General features: G+C 40.5%; 1 protein-coding gene across 2 annotated transcripts; it reads right to left on the reverse strand.

Moving 5' to 3' along the window:
• Nucleotides 1-219: 219 nt before the first annotated feature.
• On the reverse strand, nt 220-22,492 carry AMD1 (adenosylmethionine decarboxylase 1). 2 transcript variants are annotated; one of them, XM_059176849.1, is made up of 9 exons: nt 22,036-22,492; nt 7,894-7,980; nt 6,816-6,942; nt 6,132-6,234; nt 4,988-5,030; nt 4,738-4,882; nt 4,538-4,630; nt 4,303-4,458; nt 220-3,904 (listed from the first exon to the last, which is right to left on the reverse strand). In XM_059176849.1, exons 1-9 carry the CDS (start codon nt 22,143-22,145, stop codon nt 3,764-3,766), a joined length of 1,005 nt encoding a protein of 334 aa, XP_059032832.1. In that variant the 5' UTR covers nt 22,146-22,492; the 3' UTR covers nt 220-3,763. The 2 variants fall into 2 exon arrangements, with proteins under 2 accessions (XP_059032832.1, XP_059032833.1); XM_059176850.1 differs by lacking the exon at nt 22,036-22,492 and adding an exon at nt 21,636-21,739.
• Nucleotides 22,493-22,822: the final 330 nt, after the last annotated feature.

A 22,822-nucleotide genomic window follows, 5' to 3' on the forward strand; every position in this document is an offset into this window, starting at 1 on the left:
ATCAAGTCGCTATTAGGAAAATGAAGAGACAGAAGACTAGAAAACATTTGCAGAACACTAAATAAGGAACTTGTGTGCAAAAACAGCCAACCTAATTTAAATGTACGAAGCACTTTCGAAGTCCACTAATGCTGGATAAAGTTATGAGAACATGTTCATTACTCACAGAAACAGATTTAACACAAGGTACCACTATACATCCAGAAGCCACAAAAACACTTGTATGCAAATGTTCATAGCAGCTTTATTCATGTTTTCCAAAAATTGGAAACCAATAAAATGTTTAACAAAATGGATAAACACACTATAGTACATTCATATACAACGGCTCCTACTTGGCAAAAGGAATACAGGGTTCAACCTCTCAAAAACCTCATATCCAATGAAAAGCTCTGAGTATATACCTTGATTCAATTAATGTAAAGCTTGAGTGGGGCAGGGTCCCCAGTGGAACCCCATGCTATGGTGAAAAAAATTGGAAAAGTAGTTAGCTAGGGGGTGGAAGTAGATGGAGTTGCTGAATTAGACTTTTGTCCCAATATGGCTGTGCACTAAGAAATGTATTCACTTTCTGGAACTGTAGTTAAGATTTGCATATTCAACTTTGCAAATCTTCCCTAAAAAAGATGTACGTAAATAGATGGATCTAACAGAGCATAACTGAGGACAGTTTAAGGTAGAATATGAAGATTCAATGTACTATTTTGTTTAAATACTCTCCAAATGAAATGTTTAATTATAAATCTCATCTATTTTTTCAGGTACTAGCTAATCCCTGCAGAGCTCAGTTTCAAAATCTCTCACAGTAGAAGGGATAGACTCGAAAGAACACTTTTCCATTTTAACAAGAATAAAGGGGTTTTTTTTGGGGGGGGGGGGTAGAGAAAGCCTCTAGTCTGAAGGTGAGGAGTCAGGAATTGGGAGTTATTTGGCCAGAACAATGAAAGTACGGTCCTTTACCTTTCATAGTCTAATACCACATCTGCGACTCAAGATTCTGAATCTCGTCACTTAACTGTTCCTGTAAAAGAACCTGGTGTTGACAGTATTATGTTATGTGACAACATTTTTACTTTTCTAGGACCCATCCTTTTTCACTCACATCACAGAAAATATTCTCTTATCTGCTTTTTCTGGAAAAGATCGGAGTATACATTTTTATAAGATTCCGACTTTCAGATTATTGTAGACCATGAAACTTAACCAAAATTTTGCCAAATAAATGAGATATGTACTTAACATGGCAAAAAATGATCAAGGTTTTAACTCTGTTCTAGTTAACAGAAATACCGGTGAATGAAATAAAGTGTGTTTACAACTTGTTCCTTCCCACTGCCACCAGTACGCGTCTATTCCACAATAAAGGCTGAAACACTTTACCTCCAAACTTTTGGTTTAACTCCCAACTCACAAACACACTTTCTTAGTCTTACTACTTACCCTTCCTACTCTTTGATATCCAGTATACATATAGAACCCAGCTATTTCTTTGAAGCTTCAGTTATGAAACCCCTAACAAAAATGCTTAAATCTGAGTAGAAATTATTCTCCCAGGAGCGGAAAGATCTTATGTCTTCATGATTACTCTCCCAAATGTTAGAAAATAACCATCAAATATAAATTTCCTCAAATCACAAAAACTAGATGTATTTTTAAAATAGTATATATGGCCAAATACTAGACATCAACAGAAAAACTTTCTGAATGTCACTGGACAATGAATTAAGCAAACTTTTATTGAAGCTTAAATTGTGGTACAGAAATACATTTCAACTGATTTAAATCCAACACCATGAAGAGAGAAATAATGGCACCAAAATTTTCCCTCTTCTATCATACACACTAGGATTAATTTCAATTACTATTTAATCTATAGTTTTAATTTTTCTAGGCTTTATTCCATACAAATTTGTGCAGTTTTTCAACATTAGATAGAAATCTATTAGGAGAAAAAAAAAAAATCAGACCTCAAGCCAACAAATGTCATCAAATCTACTGGGACACTGTTCAAGAACAAAATCCACTTTGAGCATTGGTCCTCGAAACAGTACCAAAACATCAGGTACCGTGTGCTAATTACAGAATCAAACTGATCCACTGACTTGAAAGTTTCTTCAATGAAACTTCGAATTAACATGCTTAAAATAAAAGTCAAAATTTATGTTCCAACCACTTGATTTCAAACCAAGTAGATTTTATGTTTAGAAACACTAAAAAAAGTGTTTCATTTATAAATACAGAAGGAACAAAAACATCACTGCATCAATCCAGAAAGAATCAAGAAAATTTTGTGAGGACAAGAATATAAAAAATTTAGTCAACTTCGGTGTTTTCTCAGCTGCTTAAATCTCGTATTTGCAAATATAGCTAAAAGATGCCAACTCCTCAAAGCCTGTATTCCCATTGACCAGTTTGGAATTTTGTCTTATGGATAGCATTCTGCTTCATTGTGTATGTCTGAATAGCCTGAACAGTTCTCATTCTGGGAAGTTTCACCCGATGCTATGAAATCATGGTGAAAGCAACACCAGGAAGAGAAACAGTTCAAGTCAGAACACTATCATAATGCATGACAAAGTCCAAGAATTTAAGTCACAAGAGGACAAGGAGAGACTCCATTTTCAACCAAAGGTTATGGTATATTATGAATGAAGAGGACTGGAGATAGCCACTAAAGTAAAAGTCAAGGTGAATGATCTGAGCTGACTTACAACCTTTATTCTTAATTTCTTTGCTAATAAACTTAAGTGGTACAATTATACACGTACGTACTAGCAAGTTACTGAATACACGGTACTCATGAGAAGCTAATCTCATTTAATGGGAACACAGAATGGCATAGTTTCTGGAACAGTTCTGCCAGTATACCCTAATATAAATGGATGTGTCGTCCTTGCTCATCAATAGGTTTATTTCTGTCACTATCTCCCAGAAGAGCCCATGTCAATATAAAAGGAAGCTAAACTCTCTTGACTTTAAAAAGAAAATTAAGCCCAGAGTCCACTCTCCCTTCCCCCTCCCGGGTATAAGATTAGTATAAACCCACAGTGTAACAGTGTATTGCTTTATTGGGGGGGGGGGTGTTTGGGAGGCAAGACACCATGATGAGAACAAAATCAATTAAAGGAAGTACAGGTACAGGAAGCAATGTTAAAACAGTAAGACACAAAATGGAAAACTGCAATCATTTTCTTAAGAGGACTTGACTCGTGGAAGATAAACTTTAATCGCTGTTGCAAAAAACATCTGTATGAAATAGAAACTGGTTTCAGTAATATTAGTAGAGAATATGTTCTAGAAAGTGGAGGTAACTGGATGTAAAATCCTGGCAGCAATTTAATAGAACAGTCCCAGATGATTAGGCTGAGGCCAACACCTAATGAGGACGAAAGCCTTGTCTGTGGGGAATTTTGGATGAGACCTGGAGAAATATTACACTGTGCGTAAACCAAATTGAATTGTTCTCACAAGTGTTGTAAAGTTTCATATAGTAAAAGTTTTTTTCTACATGCACTTCAATTTCACAGCAAGAGTGGCATAGGATACCTAAACACAGAAGAGAGCATTCATGCAAGATATCTAACTCCTTGATATAATAATGCATACAATTCAAAATGATTACACTATCATTACATCTAGGGCTTTCTGCAGCTACAAGGTGGTGGTTATGGAAAGCATGGCCCCCGATATCAATATCTAAAAAGCAGCCACCACCTCCTTCTATGTGTGTTCTCTTTTTGCGTTTTTTCTTCATTTTTATTAATCAACTCTGCTGTTGTTGCTGCTTCTTAGCAAAACTGGTAAAAACAAAATTGTAATCATTGAACATAGCGCTCTGGCAATCAAGACGTTTAAAGCCGTCAATCTTCTGGGGTGAAGAAAGCACTGTGCGACATTTAGAACTCTGGGGAAAAAAAATTAAAGCATTAGCTGTTTCCAATCTGAACAAATATTTTCAAACAAAACAGTCACTTAGTAATAAGTATGTAAGACTACTGTCTGAAGAAAAACTATGGCATTTGAGTATTTTAGCGGTCTCATGGGTGGATGGAGTGAGATATCCTATGTTATCCCCCGACCTGTCCATCTACCTACAGGAAAAACAAGACAGAAGGAACCCATCAACTGGGCTAGATATAAAGTAAGGACCAAATCTAATCAAAGATACAAAGCATCTCCTCTATCAGTAACCTTAATAGTAGTACTTCTAGATATCTTATATATACCATCTTAAAATACATTTGATAACATGACTATCCTTATTTCCTGAAAGATTTTATTGTCAATAATAAAACAAATTACCTGATTTACAAACAGGGTGGTCACAAATTTTCCTGGCTTGAAGACTTCCACAACTTTCCTGATCAGGTCATCATAGGAGGTCTGACTTAAGTTTGTTTCAAAGCTAACATAAGAAAATTCTGGTTCTGGAGTGATGTGAATAGTCCAATAAGTTCCCTTAAAGAAACAGTTTTATGTTAATAATAGAATGGATACTCTTGAGTATTTAATAATTATTAAGAAAAGTATCACTTACATCCGATTTCATTCCATTCATCGAATACCCACAAGGATTGAAAAGTGTGGCATCAATGACAGAACCTGGTATCAGGTCACGAATTCCACTCTCCTGGGAAAGGAAAGAGTGAATTTGAAAATTTGAAATTTGAAAAATGAGAATGAGTTAAAATATGTAGTCCCCAGGAAGGATCCAGAATTATTCTTGAAACTGCTTACACGAGTGACATCCTTTGCAGTAACACCATCTTTCATGTAGAACTGGTCCATAACTGCTGGGTCAAGCTCACTCATCAGAATTTCCAGGGTCTGATCTGGCTGACTGATTACCCGAGTCTCTGGGAAATCCAAAGTATACAAGTACCTATATAGAAGTAAAAAGTAGTTTCTAAAAAAGGACAAACGGCAATTTAAAAATAAATTCTATAGGAAAAAAAAAAAAAAGTCCATAAAACTGTGTCCAACATACCAACAGTCAGAATTCATACGTCCCATACAATATGCTGCTCCATCTGTTGAGGGAGAAAATGAAAAGTAATTTAACAGCTCCATTTGGTAGAATAGCTTTGCCCCCACCCTTCCAACGGTTAGGGTGATAGTGTTTGCCTCCTATCAGAAATGTTATCAGTGAAGCGAAGTTGAGTTCATAAATAGGCAGGCTGCCCTCTGTCATCCCTTAAAAAAACAGTTCACTAGACTATTTATTTTACTGTCATTCAGAGACCTACTTCAGCTAGTGCGTTAGTCTGAGTGCTGAGAAAACTATGGCTCACTCTCCCCTAAAAATCCATTAAGGAAATGGAATTTGATCACCCATTTATCTACATTCCCAAGTAAGTACAAATAATTTTATGTAATACATTCTTTTCATATTTTTGTTCCAAAGCCTCACTCAACACAGTAAATTAACTGGGAGATATTTATACTAAATTATACTCATCACTGACACAGCCCTGTATAATATCTTATTAGTGGGTAAGAATAGGATAAAAATTGGACTTTCTTTTCCATGCCTGTGAGGGAGGAGGGGACGGAAATCTTAGATCCTGCCCATCAGTGGTTTTGTGTGAAGTTAGTAAAATCATCCTAGGTTTTCAGCCACATCTAGAATTTAAGGGTGTTAGATTAGATAACCTTTAGTTCCCTGACCTTGAAGCTCAAAAAGAAAAGGCCTATAAATAAAAGCTTAGTAAATGGAAGAAAATCTTGCCAATTTGTTTGAAGAGACACTATGATCTCACTGTGTTGATCATTTTTAAGCCAGCTCAATTCCTGAATAGAATGGCAGGCCAGAGTTTCTTAACACGGACCAGCGTCTTAGCACGAGTGTATGAAGACACTATGCATTGTTCTGGATGAAGGGAACAAAACCACTAAGATATAAATTAGAGCGAGTGGCTAGACAAAGATGATCTCTCCCTCCAGCAAGTGATCATCTTTTCAAAACCAGTGACCTGATGTGCATGCACATTCTAAAATTTATAATCTTTATTGTTATTTTTATCTTAATTATAACCTACCATATTTGCATTCACTTGCTTTCACATACATAAAAAGATCTCTGAAAGGACAGACCTTCTAAGGAAACGGGTTTCAATTCTATTTAAACTCACTTGGGAAAATTGCATTAAGAAACTCTATTTCTTCCTGGAAATTCCGGTGTGGGTACCCTTGGTGAGACGGCTTCATGAAATTCTTACGAGAATAAAAGAAGCTCTGAAAAAGACAAATAACTTTATAGGTAGGATTCTATCACCTTCCCTAGTCAACAATTTTTTGCACATGTATAAAAAAATCAAATCTATAAATATTTCCTCCAATGAAATTTAACTTATTTTCCCTTTAATATGTTTAAAAGGTAAGTGGTCTTTTGCTGGTCAATAAATAAAAAATAAAGGCCACTGCATCGGAGCAAGGTTCCAGACCAGCATCCATGAGAGTGTTACACAGAGCACTTGAAGCTGTTGAGAAGAATCCCAAGAAAGCATTAGAAATGAAGATCACAACTCTTGAGTTTCTGGAAACTAAAAAAATACCAATCTACTCATGATGGTCACAACAACTGTAGAGACAAGGTACATTATTTATTTCAGGAGCAGTTATTTAAGCTCTGAGCTTTTAAATAGGAATGGAAGCAATAATTTGAGAACATGTGTACATTTAGTTTGGAGAGTCAGTGATTACCCACCACAACTAAGCAGAAAATATACAAATTTATTTACTATGCATATGCGTATCACAGAGCCCTAATGTTTGCCCGGGGGGGGGGGGGGGAGATTAGGTGTTTGATTACTTACTTGAATTGAATCGAACCCACTGTAATCCCTAGCAAGTTTCAACAGGGGAACCAGTGCTTTCAGCAAGAGGGTGGTACCACATGTCTTCAAAATGAAACGTCTCTTGGAGACAAACATGCTACTCTCACTGCATTTGGAAAAAGTCACAAGGTTATAATCATGTTTATGTATTACTGAGATGCAATTAATCTATTATTAGGTCATTTACAATGTAAAATTTGGCTATTAGTTTTAAATGTGAAGATCTGAAGGAAGCAAAGAAAGGCACTATAGTATTCCCCTCTATTATACAGAACTCCAAATTTAAGGTTGCGGAACCCACAGAAAGGCCTTTATTAGGCATGAAACATAGTAGTTCATTACACAAACCCTCTTCTACTACTAAACTTTCCTCCTCACCTCACCTATCTTAGCATTATTATTTACTGAAGTCATACTTTACTTCAGCTTGTAGCACGGACTCTCACAAGTATTTCTGTAAACATTTCATTACTTCTTTTACTAGATAATAAACTCCATGAGGAAAGAAATTTGTTCTTACTCACCATTATATTCCTAGGGCCTGGCAAATCATAAGCTTAGTAATTAACCAGGCACTTTATGCAAACATGTCAAATACCATACCTGCAAGGCCCATTATAATATGTATAAGAAACCAATGTTTTTACTGGGGTGCCTGGGGGCTCCATTGGTTAAGTGTCTGCCTTCAGCTCAGGTCATGATCTCAGGGTCCTGGGATGGAGCCCTGCGCCCGGCTCCCTGATTAGCAGGGTGTGTGTGTGTGTGTGTGTGTCAGGGGTCTGCTTCACCCTCTCCCTCTGCCCCCACCCCCAAGCAAACAAAAAACCCCAACGTTTTTATTGGATAAATTAGCTTTGTACCTATAAACATGTTGAATGGCTTTCTTCTCCTATATGCTGCAGACATTTAAACTGAACATTTTGTTTTATACTATTATTTCTCAAAGTAAGATAAAAATGATTATAGTACTAGGATCCAGAAGAACAATTTGCTATTCCATGCAAAGTATGATTCAGACTGAAATGAGGTCGCTAACACCTGTTTTGGCAGGACTTACCTGAGTACATAAGCTTCCTGCTTGTCAGTTTTTGTCACACTTATGATTGAACATTGCACATCCTTCAGAAGAATGTCCCACTCAGATCTATTATTCAACAACAAAAAAGATGATTAAGTCATAACAGTACTTGCCTAGGTGAATAAGAATTGTAAAGCTTTTACCATTTGGTGTTCTAACACAATTTACACCCTGTATTTTATATTTGTTGTCACATTTTTAATTTATTTATTTATTTGACACAGAGAGAGAGAGAGAGAGGGAAGCAGGCTCCCTGCTGAGCAGAAAGCCGGATGCGGGACTTGATCCCAGGACCCTGAGATCATGACCTGAGCTAAAGGCAGCAGCTTAACCCACTGAGCCACCCAGGCGCCCTGTTGTCACATTTTTGTTCCAGCTTCTGGGTAACATTTAATTTTATTTCAAAAGCCTACCTATATTGAACATATCCATCAATTAACAGAGAGCAAACTGGAAGGAAATTTTAAGCTACTTGCAATTTACTAAGAAAAAACAAATGACAAAATGAATAAGCCATGCACCGAGGAAATTTAAGCTCACAAACCAAGGACAATCATTACCTTTCACCAACAAGCAAGCGAAGAAGTAAGTCAAAATGAGTCTTTTTTTGTCTATCAAATATTCTTTTGTATTAAAAATCAAGCACAGGGACACTTGGCTGGCTCAGCCAGTAGAGCACGCAGCACTATCTCAGGGCTGTGAATTCAAGCTTCATGTTGGGTAAAAGGTAACTTAAAAACAAAACAAAAAACAAAAAAAAACCCACAAAAAACACAAAAACAAAACCCCACAAGCATAGTACCAGTCAATCCTGCTAGCATTTTGTACCTGCTTCATCATTTTCTTTATTTTTCTTTTTTTTTTTAAAGATTTTATTTCCTTAGCTGTCAGAGAAGAGTGAGCACAGGCAGAGGCAGAGGGAGAAGCAGGCTCCCCGCTGAGCAAGGAGCCTGATGTGGAACTCGATCCCAGGATGCTGGGATCATGACCTGAGCCAACGGCAGCCGCTTAACCCACTGAGCCACCCAGGCATCCCACTCCATCAATTTCTAGAAGAAATTATATGACTAATCACAGAAGGCCGTAATTCCTATGTTGGATAAATTGGTTAAATTGAATAGTACTGAGACCTACCTGAAAAAACTTAGATTAGTTAGGCTTGCTAATGATTTCAAGATTTTATTTATTTATTTGAGAGACAGCGCACGCTCAAGTGCACATGAAGGGGGGTGGGTAGGTCAGAGGGAGAAGCAGACTCCCTGATGAGCCAGAAGGAGTACAATGCAGGACTGATCCTGGGACTCCAGGAGTTTTTAAAATTTATTTTTCATTTTTGGGGTACCTGGGTAGTTCAGTTGGTTAAGCATTATGCCTTTGGCTCAGGTTGTAATTCCAGGATCCTGGGATTGAGCCTTACATTCCATTCCCTCCTCAGCAGGGAGCCTGCTTTTCCCTCTCCAGCTCCCCCTGCTTGTGCTGTCAAATAAATAAAATCTATAAAGATTTAAATTTATTTTTACTTTGAAGAGATGGAAAGTGGGAGGAGAGGGGGGAGAAAGAGTGAGAATGATTTCAAGCAGACTCCGACATAGGGCTTGATCTCACAACCCTGAGATCATTACCTGAGCCAAAAATCAAGAGTCATACACTTAAGTGACTGAATCACTCAAAAGCCCCTGCCAAGCAATTTTTAAGAGAGCTAATGATTAGCTCTCTTTTAAAAAGGTGCCAGCAACTGTTTATGTTAAAGAAAAAGATTTGGGGTACCTGGGTGGCTCAGTTGGTTGGGTGACTGCCTTCATGTCAGGTATGATCCTGAAGTCCCAGGATCTAGTCCCACACTGGGCTCCTTGCTCTGCCAGAAGCTGGTTTCTTCCTCTGACCCTCTCCCCTTCTCAGCCTCTCTATCTCATTCTCTCTCAAAGAAATAAATAAAATCTTTAAAGAAAAAAAATACACAATAGAATGGGCCATATCTTGGCAGTTTGTTTCAAAAATTTTTAAAAAGATTTTATCTATTTACCTGATACAGACACAGCCACAGAGGGAACACAAGCAGGGGGAGTGGGAGAAGGAGAAATAGGCTTCCTGCCAAGCAGGGAGCCCGATGGGGGGTTTGATCCCAGGACCCCAGAACATTACCTGAGCTGAAGGCAGATGCTTAATGACTGAACCACCCAGGCGCCCTGTTTCAAGTTTTTTAAATTGTGCAATTTGTTGTTAAGGAAGAAAAAAAGTTACAATTAAGATGCAGTTCTGAGCAACACGAACTATCATTTTAATCCTCCTATTGTAGGTGGTCATGCAATAGCTTGGCCTTTCCTATTTCTAAGACTCAAAGTTCACTAATGTATGAACATTTCAGAACCCACTGTATTTCAATTCCACAAATGATATCTTTAATGAAAAAAAAAAAAAAAAGGAATAATGGGGCTCTAAAAGAAGCTATTGCTTTTCTACTTTGTGACATTTCTTTTTTTTAAAAGATGCTCTTTATTTATTTGACATAAAGTGAGACCAGGGGAGCAGGAAAGGGAAAGGGAGAAGCAGGTTCCCCGCTGAGCAGGGAGCCTGATGAGGGGGGGCTCGATCCCAGGAACCTGTGATCATGACCTGAGCTGAAGGCAGCCGCTTTAACCGACAGACCCACTCAGGTGGCCAACTTTGTGACATTTCTTGCAATTAATTGTCTCTGGGCTTGGTTTCTTTATACCTGGCCGGCAATTAAACCTACTTCACACGGCTGATAAAGATTAAATTACATAATGCATACAAAATTTACCTACCTGATGGAAAGAATTTAAGCACTGGATACGTAGGTAAGTAATAAAATTACGGGGTCTCTCTTTAGAGCTTATCTAATTCAGATTTTACCTAATAACTTCTCACTAGAATTCAGCACTCTTGTAAATATTCACTTCCACCCACTGGAAACGCTACCTCCTCAGTTATATTCACTATTCATGCAGACTCCTTCACCCCGTTTTAACTGACATACATCACTCTGAGCTTAAGGTACACAGCACAATGGTTTGTCTTACACATCTGTGAAATGATTACCACAGGAAGTTTACTTAGGATCCTTCATTTCACATCTACAATAAAAAAAGAAAGCAAAGGGGCGCCTGGGTGGCTCAGGGGGTTAAAGCCTCTGCCTTCGGCTTAGGTCATGATCCCAACGTCCTGGGACAGAACCCCGCATCGGGCTCTCTGCTTCATCAGGAAGCCTGCTTCCTGCCCCCCTGCCTGCTTCTCTGCCTACTTGTGATCTCGTCAAATAAATAAATAAAATCTTAAAAAAAAAAAAAAAAAAAAGCAAGCAATAAAAGAAAACTTTCCCACTATGAGAACTCTTGCGATTTTAGTCTCTTAACTTTCACTCATACAGCAGTGTTAACAATAGTATATTAAGACTTTCAGTAATGCTCTGTAACTTTTTCTTTTTTGAACTTTTCCTCTGGATTTAAAAGCTGTTTTGCTTTTTCATTTGCTTTGGTTTTCTATGCATTAATTTATCCTCAGATGTTCCCCCAACTGTTTCCTTTCAACATTTGAGTGATTTTTGGCCAAGATTAGGATACTAAGACTTAGCTAGTCAGAAAGTCTATACACATGGACAGGGCTTGTTTACTGTGGGCCTCTATACAGGGTACTGGGGAACTCCCTCCTTAGCACTATCTTTTTTTTTTTTTTAAAGTTATTTCCTGGGCAAACACTGGATAAACAGATTATCCAAACATTCCATTCTCTTGCCTAGAGAACATTCAGATTTCTGGTAGGCAAGAGGGTAAAGAGCTAAGGACCTCATTCATTAGAAGCTTTTATTCTTTGTTTTCAGTATAGTCACTCTACCCTTCAACACTACCTGGTCCCCTCACTTCAGAGATCTTTTTGTACTCCCAAAGAATAAATTATTATCTAATGTTCAGTTCTCTTGGCATCCCCCTTTCCATCTGACTCAGACAAATTTTATAATATAAAGACAATTAGAAGAACAGCTGAAATACACAAAACACACACTGATGAATATACAGGTAACTACCTCTATCCCCATTTTCTGTATTTCAGTCACATGGGGCTTTTCCACCAACTGTTTTCTCTCTAGAAACAGGGCACCATAAATTTATTCACCCAAATTAAGCCAAACAAGAGTGAAAGAAACAACTCATATACTTTGTTCTGGGTACTGCTGGAATGGATTTCACCCTACCTACAACCTGTCCTCAGCACCCTTCTTCTAGCTCAAGTCACCTCACTATTCCCACCAAGGATCTTTTCATGAAAAGATTTTAATACTCAGCTTACCAAAGCATTTTATTTGTGTGGCTATTTTGGTATTCATGCAAATCCCACAAAAGTCATTCCATGTAGTTAGGGAGTTTGTGTTTTATTGTTTTTATCTGCAGTGGCTAGCCTAGTTCAAAAGAGGCCCTGAAGTAAGTATTTGCTGAATCTGGCAATAATTATTCTGATTAAATCTTACGGACATTTGGGAAATAACGAACAGCCTTAAAACTTTTGTTTTTTGTTATTTTTAAAAGTAATCTCTGGGGCTTGAACCCACAACCAAGATCAAAAGTTGCATGCTCTGACCGAGCCAGTCAGGCGCCCCGAACAGCCTTACAATTTTTAAATCTAAAATTGTTACATGCTCCTATACTGTTTGGGACCTGTGGGACTATTTGCTGCCCCCAATCTTTTTGCCGTGTTCAAAATGTTGAGAATGGATAATTCCTACTGATCTTCAAGTTCACTCACTCATCTGTCATCTCCAGTCTACTAGAGCCTGCCCAGGAAACTTTTTATTTCAGTAGTTATTTTCCGGTTCCATCTTCTATTTCTCTAAGACTTTGTCTTTTCCTTTTAAGAGTGTTCACTCTTCTTATAGAATGGTTATGGACGGCTGTTTGTAAAGCTTTACCTACAATCACCTTGAGGTTGTCTTTTTCCTTTCAGGGATGCTGAAAACTTCTCATTCATAAATTGAGGAATTTACGATTGCATCCTGAACATTTTGATCATGTTATATAATTTTAAATTTTGTTTAAATCCTGAGGAGCATGTTGATTTTTAAAAGTTTTAGCAGGCAGTTGGAATGCTTAGGTTCAGTCTTCAAGTTTTTTATCCAGCTTCTCTGGGTTATGTTATGGTTCCAGTTTAGTTATGAAAGCCATTGCCATGGTATTCAGATCTGTCCTGCTTTTGTGTCACCCAATGGCCAGACTGGGACTTCAAGGTGATATATCAGTTTTCAAAAGCTTTTGATATACTGTTTATGACCCGATCTATACAGGAGCAGCTCAGTGGTGTTTATATAAATCTTTATGGGATCACTTACTTCACCTCTCTCCTTCCCATAATCTTGCTGACAATTTCTGGTTTGGGGTGGGGGGGCCTGATTCTTGGGTCCTCTGGCTAGAAACCCAAGGCTTTAGTTTGTCTACCTGAAGTAGGCTGCCTGTGACTATCTAACCTGGGCTACAAAAAGGGGAAAAAAAAAAGAGCAGTAGGAATATCCATGATGCTCTTCACTCTTGGGACCACAGTGCCTCTGGTCAAAAAGCGGTTCCCCCTCCTAAACCCAGAGTGTTAGGCATCTGTCTGGCCACCACAACTGTTACAGGGCTGCCTGTGCAGTGGGCAGAACACACACACACAGTAAAGCAATAAAAAAACAAAAAAGGGATTTTCCTTACTCTGACCCAAAGGAGCCAGCCCCCTTTCCTTCTCTGCGGACCAGAAAAAGAGGACCTCTCCTGGAACCACTTCTGTCTGAAACTAGTGTGCAGTTACTAGCTTCTGGCAGCTTTTCAGACGACCCCAAGAGATAACCAAAGACGGGGCGGGAGGGAAAGAAATAGGAAATCAGTTGTTTCAGTGGTATTTTGAGTTATGGTTTCCTTCAATTCACCTGCCAACATTTACTTTTCAAAGTCCTCAGCTGTCCCATGCATTCTGCCCAAGGTTTCTAGTAAATCCAAGAGACAGCAGTGTGCTTATTCCATCTTGAGGGAAACCAAAATGCTCCTGCACTCATTTACCATTAGTTAATAAATTTTGCAACCAAACTCTTCCTCATCTTAAAATCAATCAATCAATCAATCAATCCTCGGGGCACCTGGGCAGCTCAGGTCATGATCTCAGGGTCCTGGGATCAAGCCCCATGTCGGGCTCTCTGCTCAGCAGGGAGCCTGCTTCCCCCCCCCTCTTTGCCTGTCTCTCTGCCTACTTGTGATTTCTCGCTCTCTGTCAAACAAATAAATAAATAAAATCTTAAAAAAAAAAAAATCCTCTAGTATTTTTTCCGAAGTCACAGTATTAAAGAATGCAGCTGCTTTAAAACACCTTAAAACACAACTAAATGATCAACCAAAAAGACAGCACCAGGAGAACCAATAGGCTGGAAAAAAGAATAAATCCAGTAGCAAGATGTGAGAGAAAACCGAAAAAGCCAATACAATGCTATACATGTATATAAAGAGAAAGTTGAAAAACCAACATCAAAAACAGCAGAGAATTTCAGCTTATTATTTTATCACATTTTTTTTTTTTTCAGGAAAATAAGCCTCCTTTTGCAAATAAAGCTTTACGGGATCATAACCACACCCAAATCATGGTAAGTATCCCCCTCTCCAAAATAGGATGCTCTTTACCACCAACAGTACACGGACTGAATAATACTAGGTCACCATGCCAGAAAGCAAAACATTAACAGTATAGTGTATTTTAAGTTTTCTTAAAGAATCTGTGGTTTAATAAAAACATAGTTAAGCCGAAACATTTACTAGGGAAAAGATACAACTAAGATGACAGACTTCTAGGTCATGTGACTCAACAAAACCCAAAATGGACAAATGACCTTCAATAAAGGTGCCACGAGTACAAAATTGGGGGGAGGTAGGGAGCCATGAACAGTGGTAAGAAAAATGGATGTCTACACAAAAGAATGAGGTTGTCTCCTCTCCTTACACCATCTACAAAAAATAATTGATACATTAAAGACCAAAATTAAGACCGACCTAGGACATAGGGGAAAGCTTCAGGACACTGATCTGGTAATGCTTTCTGGGATAGGACACAAAAAAGCACAGCCAAAAGGACAAAAGCAAACAAAAGGGACTACACTACACCAAACTTGACTTTTGCACATCACAGGAAAGTACTAAAAGTAGAAAATACTTGTAAATCATATAGGTGATAAAAGGTAAATATCCAGAATATTTAAGGAACTTCCCCAAGAGCAAAAACAAATAACTCAATAGGGCACATGGCTAGTTAAGTAGGTGGGAGCGTGGGACTCTTAAAATGGGGTTGGGAGTTTGAGCCCCACGTTGTTTACAGAGGTTACTTAAAAACCTTAAAATAAGTAACTAAATAAATTAACCCCATTAAAAAACTGACAAAGGACTTTAACAGTTTTCTAAAAACAGCCAACAAGCATATGTAAAGATGCTCAACATCACATAGTTAAGAGAAATGCCAATCAAAACCATGAAATAACATGGTTTCATCCATTAGAATGTCTACTATTAAAAATACAAGTTTTGGCAAAGATGTGGAGAAATTTTAACATCTGTGCATCACTGGTGAAAGTATCAAACAGTAAAGCCATTACAGAAAACAGTATGGACATTCCTCAAAACCTTGAAGACAGAATTTCCATATGACTGATCCAGCAATTCCATTTTGGGTACACATCCAAAAGAATTCAAAACAAGGTCTGGAAGAGGTATTTGTACACCTGTGTTGTTGTTCACAACTGTCAGGAGATGGAAGCAACCTAAATGTCTACCAAAGGATTACTAGATAAATTATTATATATACATACAACATGGATGAATCTTGAGAACCTTCAAATAAGCTACATGAAATAAGCCACTCATGGAAGGACAAATACTGACTGTATGATTCCATTTATGAAGTACTCACACTCCTATGAAGTATCTAATAAAGCAGTCAAAATCCTAAAGGAAGATGGTCGCCAAGGACTCAGGGAAGATGAAAGGGGCAATTAATGGGTCTAGTTTCAGTTTTGTAAGATGAAAAGTTCTAGAGACCTGTTGCACAGCAATGTGACTATACTTAGAATACTATTCACTTAAAAATGTTAGTCTTTTTTTTTTTTTAAGATTTTATTTATTTGAGCGTGCACATACAAGCAGGATGAGCAGCCGGCAGAAGCAGGCTGCTTGTGGGATCACACAACGCCAAGATCATGAACAACTGAGCCACCCAGGAGTTCCAGTGTTCAGATTCTTTCAAATCACAGTTTTACAAAGTAAATGTCTATGGGGACAATGCTGCTGGCAGGTGGAAGAAATCCGTGAGAGTAATCACTCTCATCACCTGATGAGTTGGATCCTTGGTAGAACATACCAGTAGGTCAGTAGGTCAGATCCTGTAGGTCAGACATGCTGCAAATGGTGCCCATAAATTTGCATTTAAAAGGCTTCCATGGGAATAAAAACTGCTGGTTTCAGAGTTACCAAGTAATTTACCCAAAAGTCACACAACTACATGAAGTTTCCATGAGCTGTGACCTTAGGTAACAGCCTGATCTGTTTTAGAGACTTTTCCCTTACCACACTACATTCGTATCTTACCCAAAATATTAGTCTTTGTTTGGGTCAACAGCATCCTAAAATAGGACATCATTCTTCAGCAAAGCCTAGAGTGACCAGAAGTTAAATTGTGAGTATATACCTTTCCCTGAATTAGGGCAGTTCAGATATCCAGAAAAATACCTTCCCCTTTCGTTCAAAGAAATCAACTGAAAATACACTGCTAATTTTAATTCCAGTATTAAATTCTCTATCTCAAGCTTTAAAATTTTAATCACTATTAGTATAAACACTGCTACATTCAGTTGATTATTACTTTCAATGCATACTTCTTTAAAATGAGTGCTTTGGGATAGCAGTTCAAACTTTTATGAAACTTTTGTTAAGAATGTAAGGAAGCAGGGCGCGCCTGGGTGGCTCAGCGGGTTAAAGCCTCTGCCTTCGGCTCAGGTCATGATCCCAGAGTTCTGCTCAGCGGGGAGCCTGCTTCCTGCTCTCTCTCTCTCTCTCTCTGCCTGCCTCTCCGCCTGCTAGTGATTTCTGTCAAATAAATTAAAAAAATCTTAAAAAAAAAAAAAAAAAAGGAATGTAAGGAAGAAATTCAATATGAAGATTTCTAACTTCAAAACATTTACGAAAAAAACCCCATTTATACTAAAAGGTTTCTTGGCAATAGGTTGTAAATTTCTTTAATGTAAAATCACTGATACTCTGCAATGATGTGGTTAAGCAAGGCAGGAGTTCTGGGAAAGTTAATGTTGAAGTGTAAATTACAATCTTTCCAACTGCCCCCAATCCTTTACTAAAAATTAAATTTTAGCTCACAAAATTTCAGGAGAAAAAGAGCCAAAACATCCCACTAATCCTAAATGTCTTTTCCAACATGAACACTATAGATTCCAGTTTTTATGGTTTCACAGTAAGTGTGCAAATAATACACCTCTAACCTTCCCACAGTTAATATTTATTCTCTTCACCTCCACTACAATTTCCCATCTGAATGCACGTCATTACTATGAATAGTCTCTCAGAGTTACGAATTCAAAAACAAAAATCTTTCTTCTCAGGAAAATTTCTTATTTTCTAACAGACTTCCTCCCCATAGCTGCCATTTCCTATAACATAAAAGGCTTTTGTTTGGTCCAACAACCCTAAGACCTTTTAATATACGATCACTGATTTCTGTTCACGTCCTTTTGAAATCTGAAAAATTGCAGGTTAAACCTAATGTACCACCCCTTCCTTTCACATTCAAATTCAAGTAATATGTGAAATAATTTTGGAACATTATATCATCTATTCCTTTATTCATCCTTTATTCATATGGATACACTGGACTGTAGATTCTTCAACATACTGCTAACCAGTATTCTTCAACCTGAGCCACAGAAGATTTTCCATTCTTAAAATTTATTTTTATTTTTTAGGGCCTGCTGTGGGCTTATCTCACAACCCAAGAACAAGAAGGGGCATCTGGGTGGCTTGGTTGGTTAAGTGAATGACTCGATTTCAGCTCAGGATTTCAGGGTTGTAAGATCAGGCCTGCAGTGGGCTCCACGCTAAGCACGGAGCCTGCTTCATATTCTTTCTCCTCAAGGCCCCTGGGTGGCTCAGTGGGTTAAGCATCGGACTTCAGTTCGATGTCCTGGTCTCATGGTCCTGGGGATTGAGCCCTGCATTGTGCTCTGTACTTGGTGGTGGTGGTGGTGGTGTGTGTGTGTGGGGGGGTCTGCCTTCCCTCTCCCTCTTACCCAAATAAATAAATTAAACCTTAAAAAAAAAAAAAAATCCCTCTGTCCCTTCTTGTACTCTCTCGAGACAACAAAAACAACTATGTACACTTTGTCTCCTTTGAGAAGTTAGTAAAAAAGATTCTCAGTGTTCTGTAATTTGTTCAGATTACAAGTAAGGTAAATTCCACTAAATGGCCTACAGGAGAGTAGGAAACGTTTAACAGAAGTTCCAGATCGACTTAGGAGTTAAAGCTTGGAAAGATGAGCCAATTTTGCTTCAAGTGCACTGTATTCCCACGTACTGCATTAAAAATAAAATTCCAGATGGAGTGCAGATCTAAATATGAAAAGCAAAATGAAATTTAGGAGGGAAAAAGAACATGTTCATTAATCTAAAATGAGCAAAGATATCTTAAATAGGATGCAAAACTGCTAACCAGAGGCAGCTGGCTGGCTCAGTTGGTAGAGCAGGAGACTCTTGATCAAGTTCAAGCCCTATACTGCCTATATAGGTTACTTAAAAAAAAATTTAAAAAATGAAACAAAAAACCTGAAACAACAACAACAACAACAAAAAACATAAAAACCCTAACCATTAAAGGGGATACACTGCTAAGTTGGATTACGTTAAAACTATGCAATTCTGGGGTGCTCAGATGGTTAAGCCTCTGCCTTCAGCTCGGGTCACTATCCTTGGGTCCCGGAATCAAGGTCCATTTCAGGCTCTCTGCTCAGTGGTGAGTCCGTTTCTCCCTCACTACCCCTCACCACTGCTCATGTTCTCTCTCAAACACCTAAGTAAAATCTTAACCCCCCTCAAACAAAACAAAACCTATGCACTTCTGTTTCTAAAGATATGACTAACAGAGTGAAAGGGGAAGCCACTGAGGGTGAAAGATAGCTGTAATACACATATTAGAATTAATCCACAATATATTAAGAACTCCTACAGACTGCAAAGGCATTCAAAAAAACAAAACAAAAAACCAGGCATTTCACAAAAGATACCCAAACGGTGAATAAAGATATGAAAGGATGCTCAACTCTATTAGTCTGATGGGAAGTATATACTATTATACACCCACAATAGCTAAAATTAAAAAGATAATACCAGGGTGCCTGGGTGGCTCAGTGGGTTAAAGCCTCTGCCTTCGGCTCAGGACATGATCTCAGGGTCCTGGGATTGAGCCCCATGCCAGGCTCTTTACTCAGCCAGGAGTCCACTTCGCTCTCTCCTGAACCGCCCCCGCCCCAATCGCCTTTCGCACCCGCACGCGCTCTCTCTCTCGTAAATAAAATCTTAAAAAAAAAATAAATAAATAAATTAATTAATTAATTAATTAATTCCGGGAATGGGGGCAGATGGCCTTTAAAGGCAAACCACAAAACTGCCCCCCAAAGATGACAGTAATACTTATAGAGTAGTTACCATGTGTCAGTTTCTTAAATATTGTACTTATATTAACCCACTTAATCCTTACAGAAGACCATACAAACAGAGGTACGCCATTATTATCTTCCATTTTTTTATTATCTTCATTTTAGAAATGAGGGAACATCGAACAGCTAGTTATTAAATGCTGTCTGAATTAAAACTTATACAGCAATGTACTTAACCATTTCATTATGCTTTACTTACTAGATTATAATCCTCCTCTGGGCCCTGCAACTCCCAACTCAAGAGACTAGAGGCCAATGATCCCTCTAGCCAGGCCGTTAATTTTAGATGATTTACCTAGCATCTACTATTTGTCACGTTATTTTTTACCTCCTTGTAAATAACCTAACCTGTACATCCTTGCTTGACAGGTCACAGAGAAAAGTTGCTACCAAGGATGCCAATGGACTTCAGCTAATCTGGAACAGATTTTTCAGTTCTTACTTGCTCTATCTTCAACAGCTGAAATGTGATGTAAACTCTCAAATCTGACTTAACGAATATTTGATGTCTCTAAGACGTTGTGGCACTAAATCACAAACAAAACAATATTCTGTCCTTTAACTTTTGCCGTCATTTTAAAAGCCACAGTGAGGAAGCAAAACAATTTCAGCTGCCCAAAGTACAAAGGAAAAGTGGTTCTCAAATCTTTAAAGAAGGCTTTTATAAGCCTTCCTCCCTGCTCCTTGACTCCGAATTTAACCAGAAAAGCCCAAGCTTAAATTCTGACATTTTTGTCCAAGCACTTGGAGAAAAAACCCTCTTTATTAAGAATGCAAGCTTACAAATTTAAAGCTTCCAAATATTTGAAGAGCTGAGCAAAACAGTTTATTATACATCTTATAAGACTTACGCACTAGTTAAGTCTTCTTCGTTGACAGGATTATCTAATCACAATTGTTTAATCAGACGCAAACCACCACCACCACCAGCGAATTCTCCCCTTTGTGAAATGGAGGAAATACTAAGCTTCCCCGTTTTTTAAGTAACTGCTTCCTAGAATATTAAGTGTTTAAAGCTCAGCCTGGCACGTAGTAAAGGGCTACGTTAGACATTTTACGCGTCGCACAAAGCCTGAAAAATGAGCCCTGTCACATTTTAGCAAACAGGACGCTTTCCAGCAGGAGAATCCCTCAAGACAGACTGCCTTAAAAGTCCCGGCAGCACGTGTCCGCCTCGATTCTCTTCTCCAGTTGCTTTTTGTCAGGGACGGCGGCAAGCGCAGCCTACATTCCTGAAACGCCCATTGGCCCACACCCTGGGGCCAGGCTCTTGCTCGGGCCCAGGAGCTCATTGGTCGTCGCCTCAATGAGGCAGCCGCGCCGGTTCCTCCGCGACACTGCCACACTCGCCGCACTTGTGCGCGGAGAGGCAAGCGGGGAATAGCGGTGTGAGCGCCGCGACGAAAGGCCCAGCACCTTCGCGACCGGCTGCGCTTTTATCTGCGCTCGGCTTTCTCCAAACCACCAGAAGACCTCTCCTCTTCGGTGCGATCAGCCAGGCTCTCTCGCGTGACCGCCCGGGGTGGGAGGCCGGGGCCCCAGATTCCTTTGCAGGCGTAGGCACTAAAGGTATTATGTCCTGGCTCAGACGGGCCTCTAGCCCGTAAATGCAGTCAAACCTTCCAGCACCCCGCACCTCGCCCGGAACCCGCCAACGCGGTTAACAGGTTACACACCCAAGGTCAAGAGTCTCCCGGGGCCACCCAGAAGGGGATTTGGTGCAGAGCACGTTAGGGCGGCGGTGGGGCCCAGCCACTGCGACACTGCTCCCGCCCAATCCCCTCCGCCCGGGCGCCACATGCTGCCAGCGCGGACCGCAGGAGGGAGGGAGGCCTGCGCGCCAGACCCTCGGTCCGAGAGCGGGGGAGCCCCCTCCTCCCGCAGCACGAGGGGAGAACCAGCCCGGCTTCGGGCTCACTCCCTCCCTCCTCGCTCCCCGAGACGGGCACGCCCAAATTAGCGCCTGACTAAGCCCGCCGAGCCACACCTGCCGGGAGGCAGCCCGCGCAGCCCCAAGACGTCCCCAACCGGGGCCCCGGACCGCCAACTCCGGAGGGGAAAGCCCGACGGCGCGGGCCCACAAACCACCCCGAGCGGCGCCGCCCGCCGCCCCGCACGCCGCGCGGGGGACGTTACCTGAGCACGCGGCGCGCCGGCCTCCTCCCCTCCCCCCGGGCAGCGCCCGGCTCAGCAACGGCGACGGGAGGAGCCGGCTCGTGCCCCGCGTGGACGCGGCCGCCCCCCCCCCCAACATCGCAGCCCCACCAGAGCCCCTGAAACGAGCCCCACCCGGGGACGTGCCCCCCACCTGAAGGCGGCGGGCACTCGGCCCCCGCCCCCCACCCGCGGCTGATGCCTTCGAGGCGACGACAGCCCCCAGCACCCACCTGGGGATGGTGCGAAGATCTCCAGATCCTTGGTTTGCGTCGGGCTGCTGCCTGGAGAACCAAACCTCCAGAAGCTTCTCGGTCCCTTCGAAAAAATGTGCAGCTTCCATCACCGTGAGACTAGCGAACAACCAACAACCACAGAAAATCAACTAAATTAAATCTCTTCTCCCGCCGCTGCCGCCGCCGCTGCGGATTGTTCCAGCTGTGTTACTAAAGTTCAGGTTCCTTTTTTTTTTTTTTTTTTTTTGCTATAATTTTATATTAACTTTTTTAAAAAAAAAGGATTAATAAAATTTTCCCGGCTTTTTTTGTGAGCGAAAGTTGAACGTGAGTCTGTTGGAAATAGAGGCAGATACAGTTCAGTCTCTTGTAGTCCGCTGTTTCCCCGTTAGAGAGAGTAGAGCGAGCGCTAGCTAATGTCGCCGGCCATACTGTGGAAGCGAGAGCGCTGCGTGAGCACCGCATTTATATACTCCGTCTCCCCCGAAAGGCCAGGAAGTGACGCAGCAGCCCGCCCCTGAGGCTCATTGCTGCTGCCGCCTGTCAATCAACAGCCGCGAGTTGCGGCTGGCTGGCGGCCCGCCTGCCGGGAGCGCGGGGAGATACCCGCCGCGCTGCGGTTCGGGTTCGCGCTGTCCCCTAGGCGGGAGACGGCGCTGTGTGGTCCGGCTGGGGTTTAGAAACCTGGGGTCGAATGCGGAATGGGTGGAGAGAACGGGGAGGGAGTGAGGAAAGGCTGCGCCGCGCTGCGTTAAACAACTGATTAGCAGAGAACATGGGTGGA

This window comes from Mustela lutreola, chromosome 6 (assembly GCF_030435805.1).
Source record: "Mustela lutreola isolate mMusLut2 chromosome 6, mMusLut2.pri, whole genome shotgun sequence".
NCBI classification, from domain to species: domain Eukaryota; kingdom Metazoa; phylum Chordata; class Mammalia; order Carnivora; family Mustelidae; genus Mustela; species Mustela lutreola.

Excerpts from the sequence above, each read along its gene's own strand:
- AMD1 (XM_059176849.1), bottom strand. The coding sequence starts at position 22,145 with ATGGAAGCTGCACATTTTTTCGAAGGGACCGAGAAGCTTCTGGAGGTT. Across the intron at positions 6,943-7,893 it reads CAGGAAGCTTATGTACTCAG|TGAGAGTAGCATGTTTGTCT; the intron begins GTAAGTCCTGCC and ends TTCCAAATGCAG. Across the intron at positions 3,905-4,302 it reads CCACCCTGTTTGTAAATCAG|AGTTCTAAATGTCGCACAGT; the intron begins GTAATTTGTTTT and ends TTTTTTCCCCAG.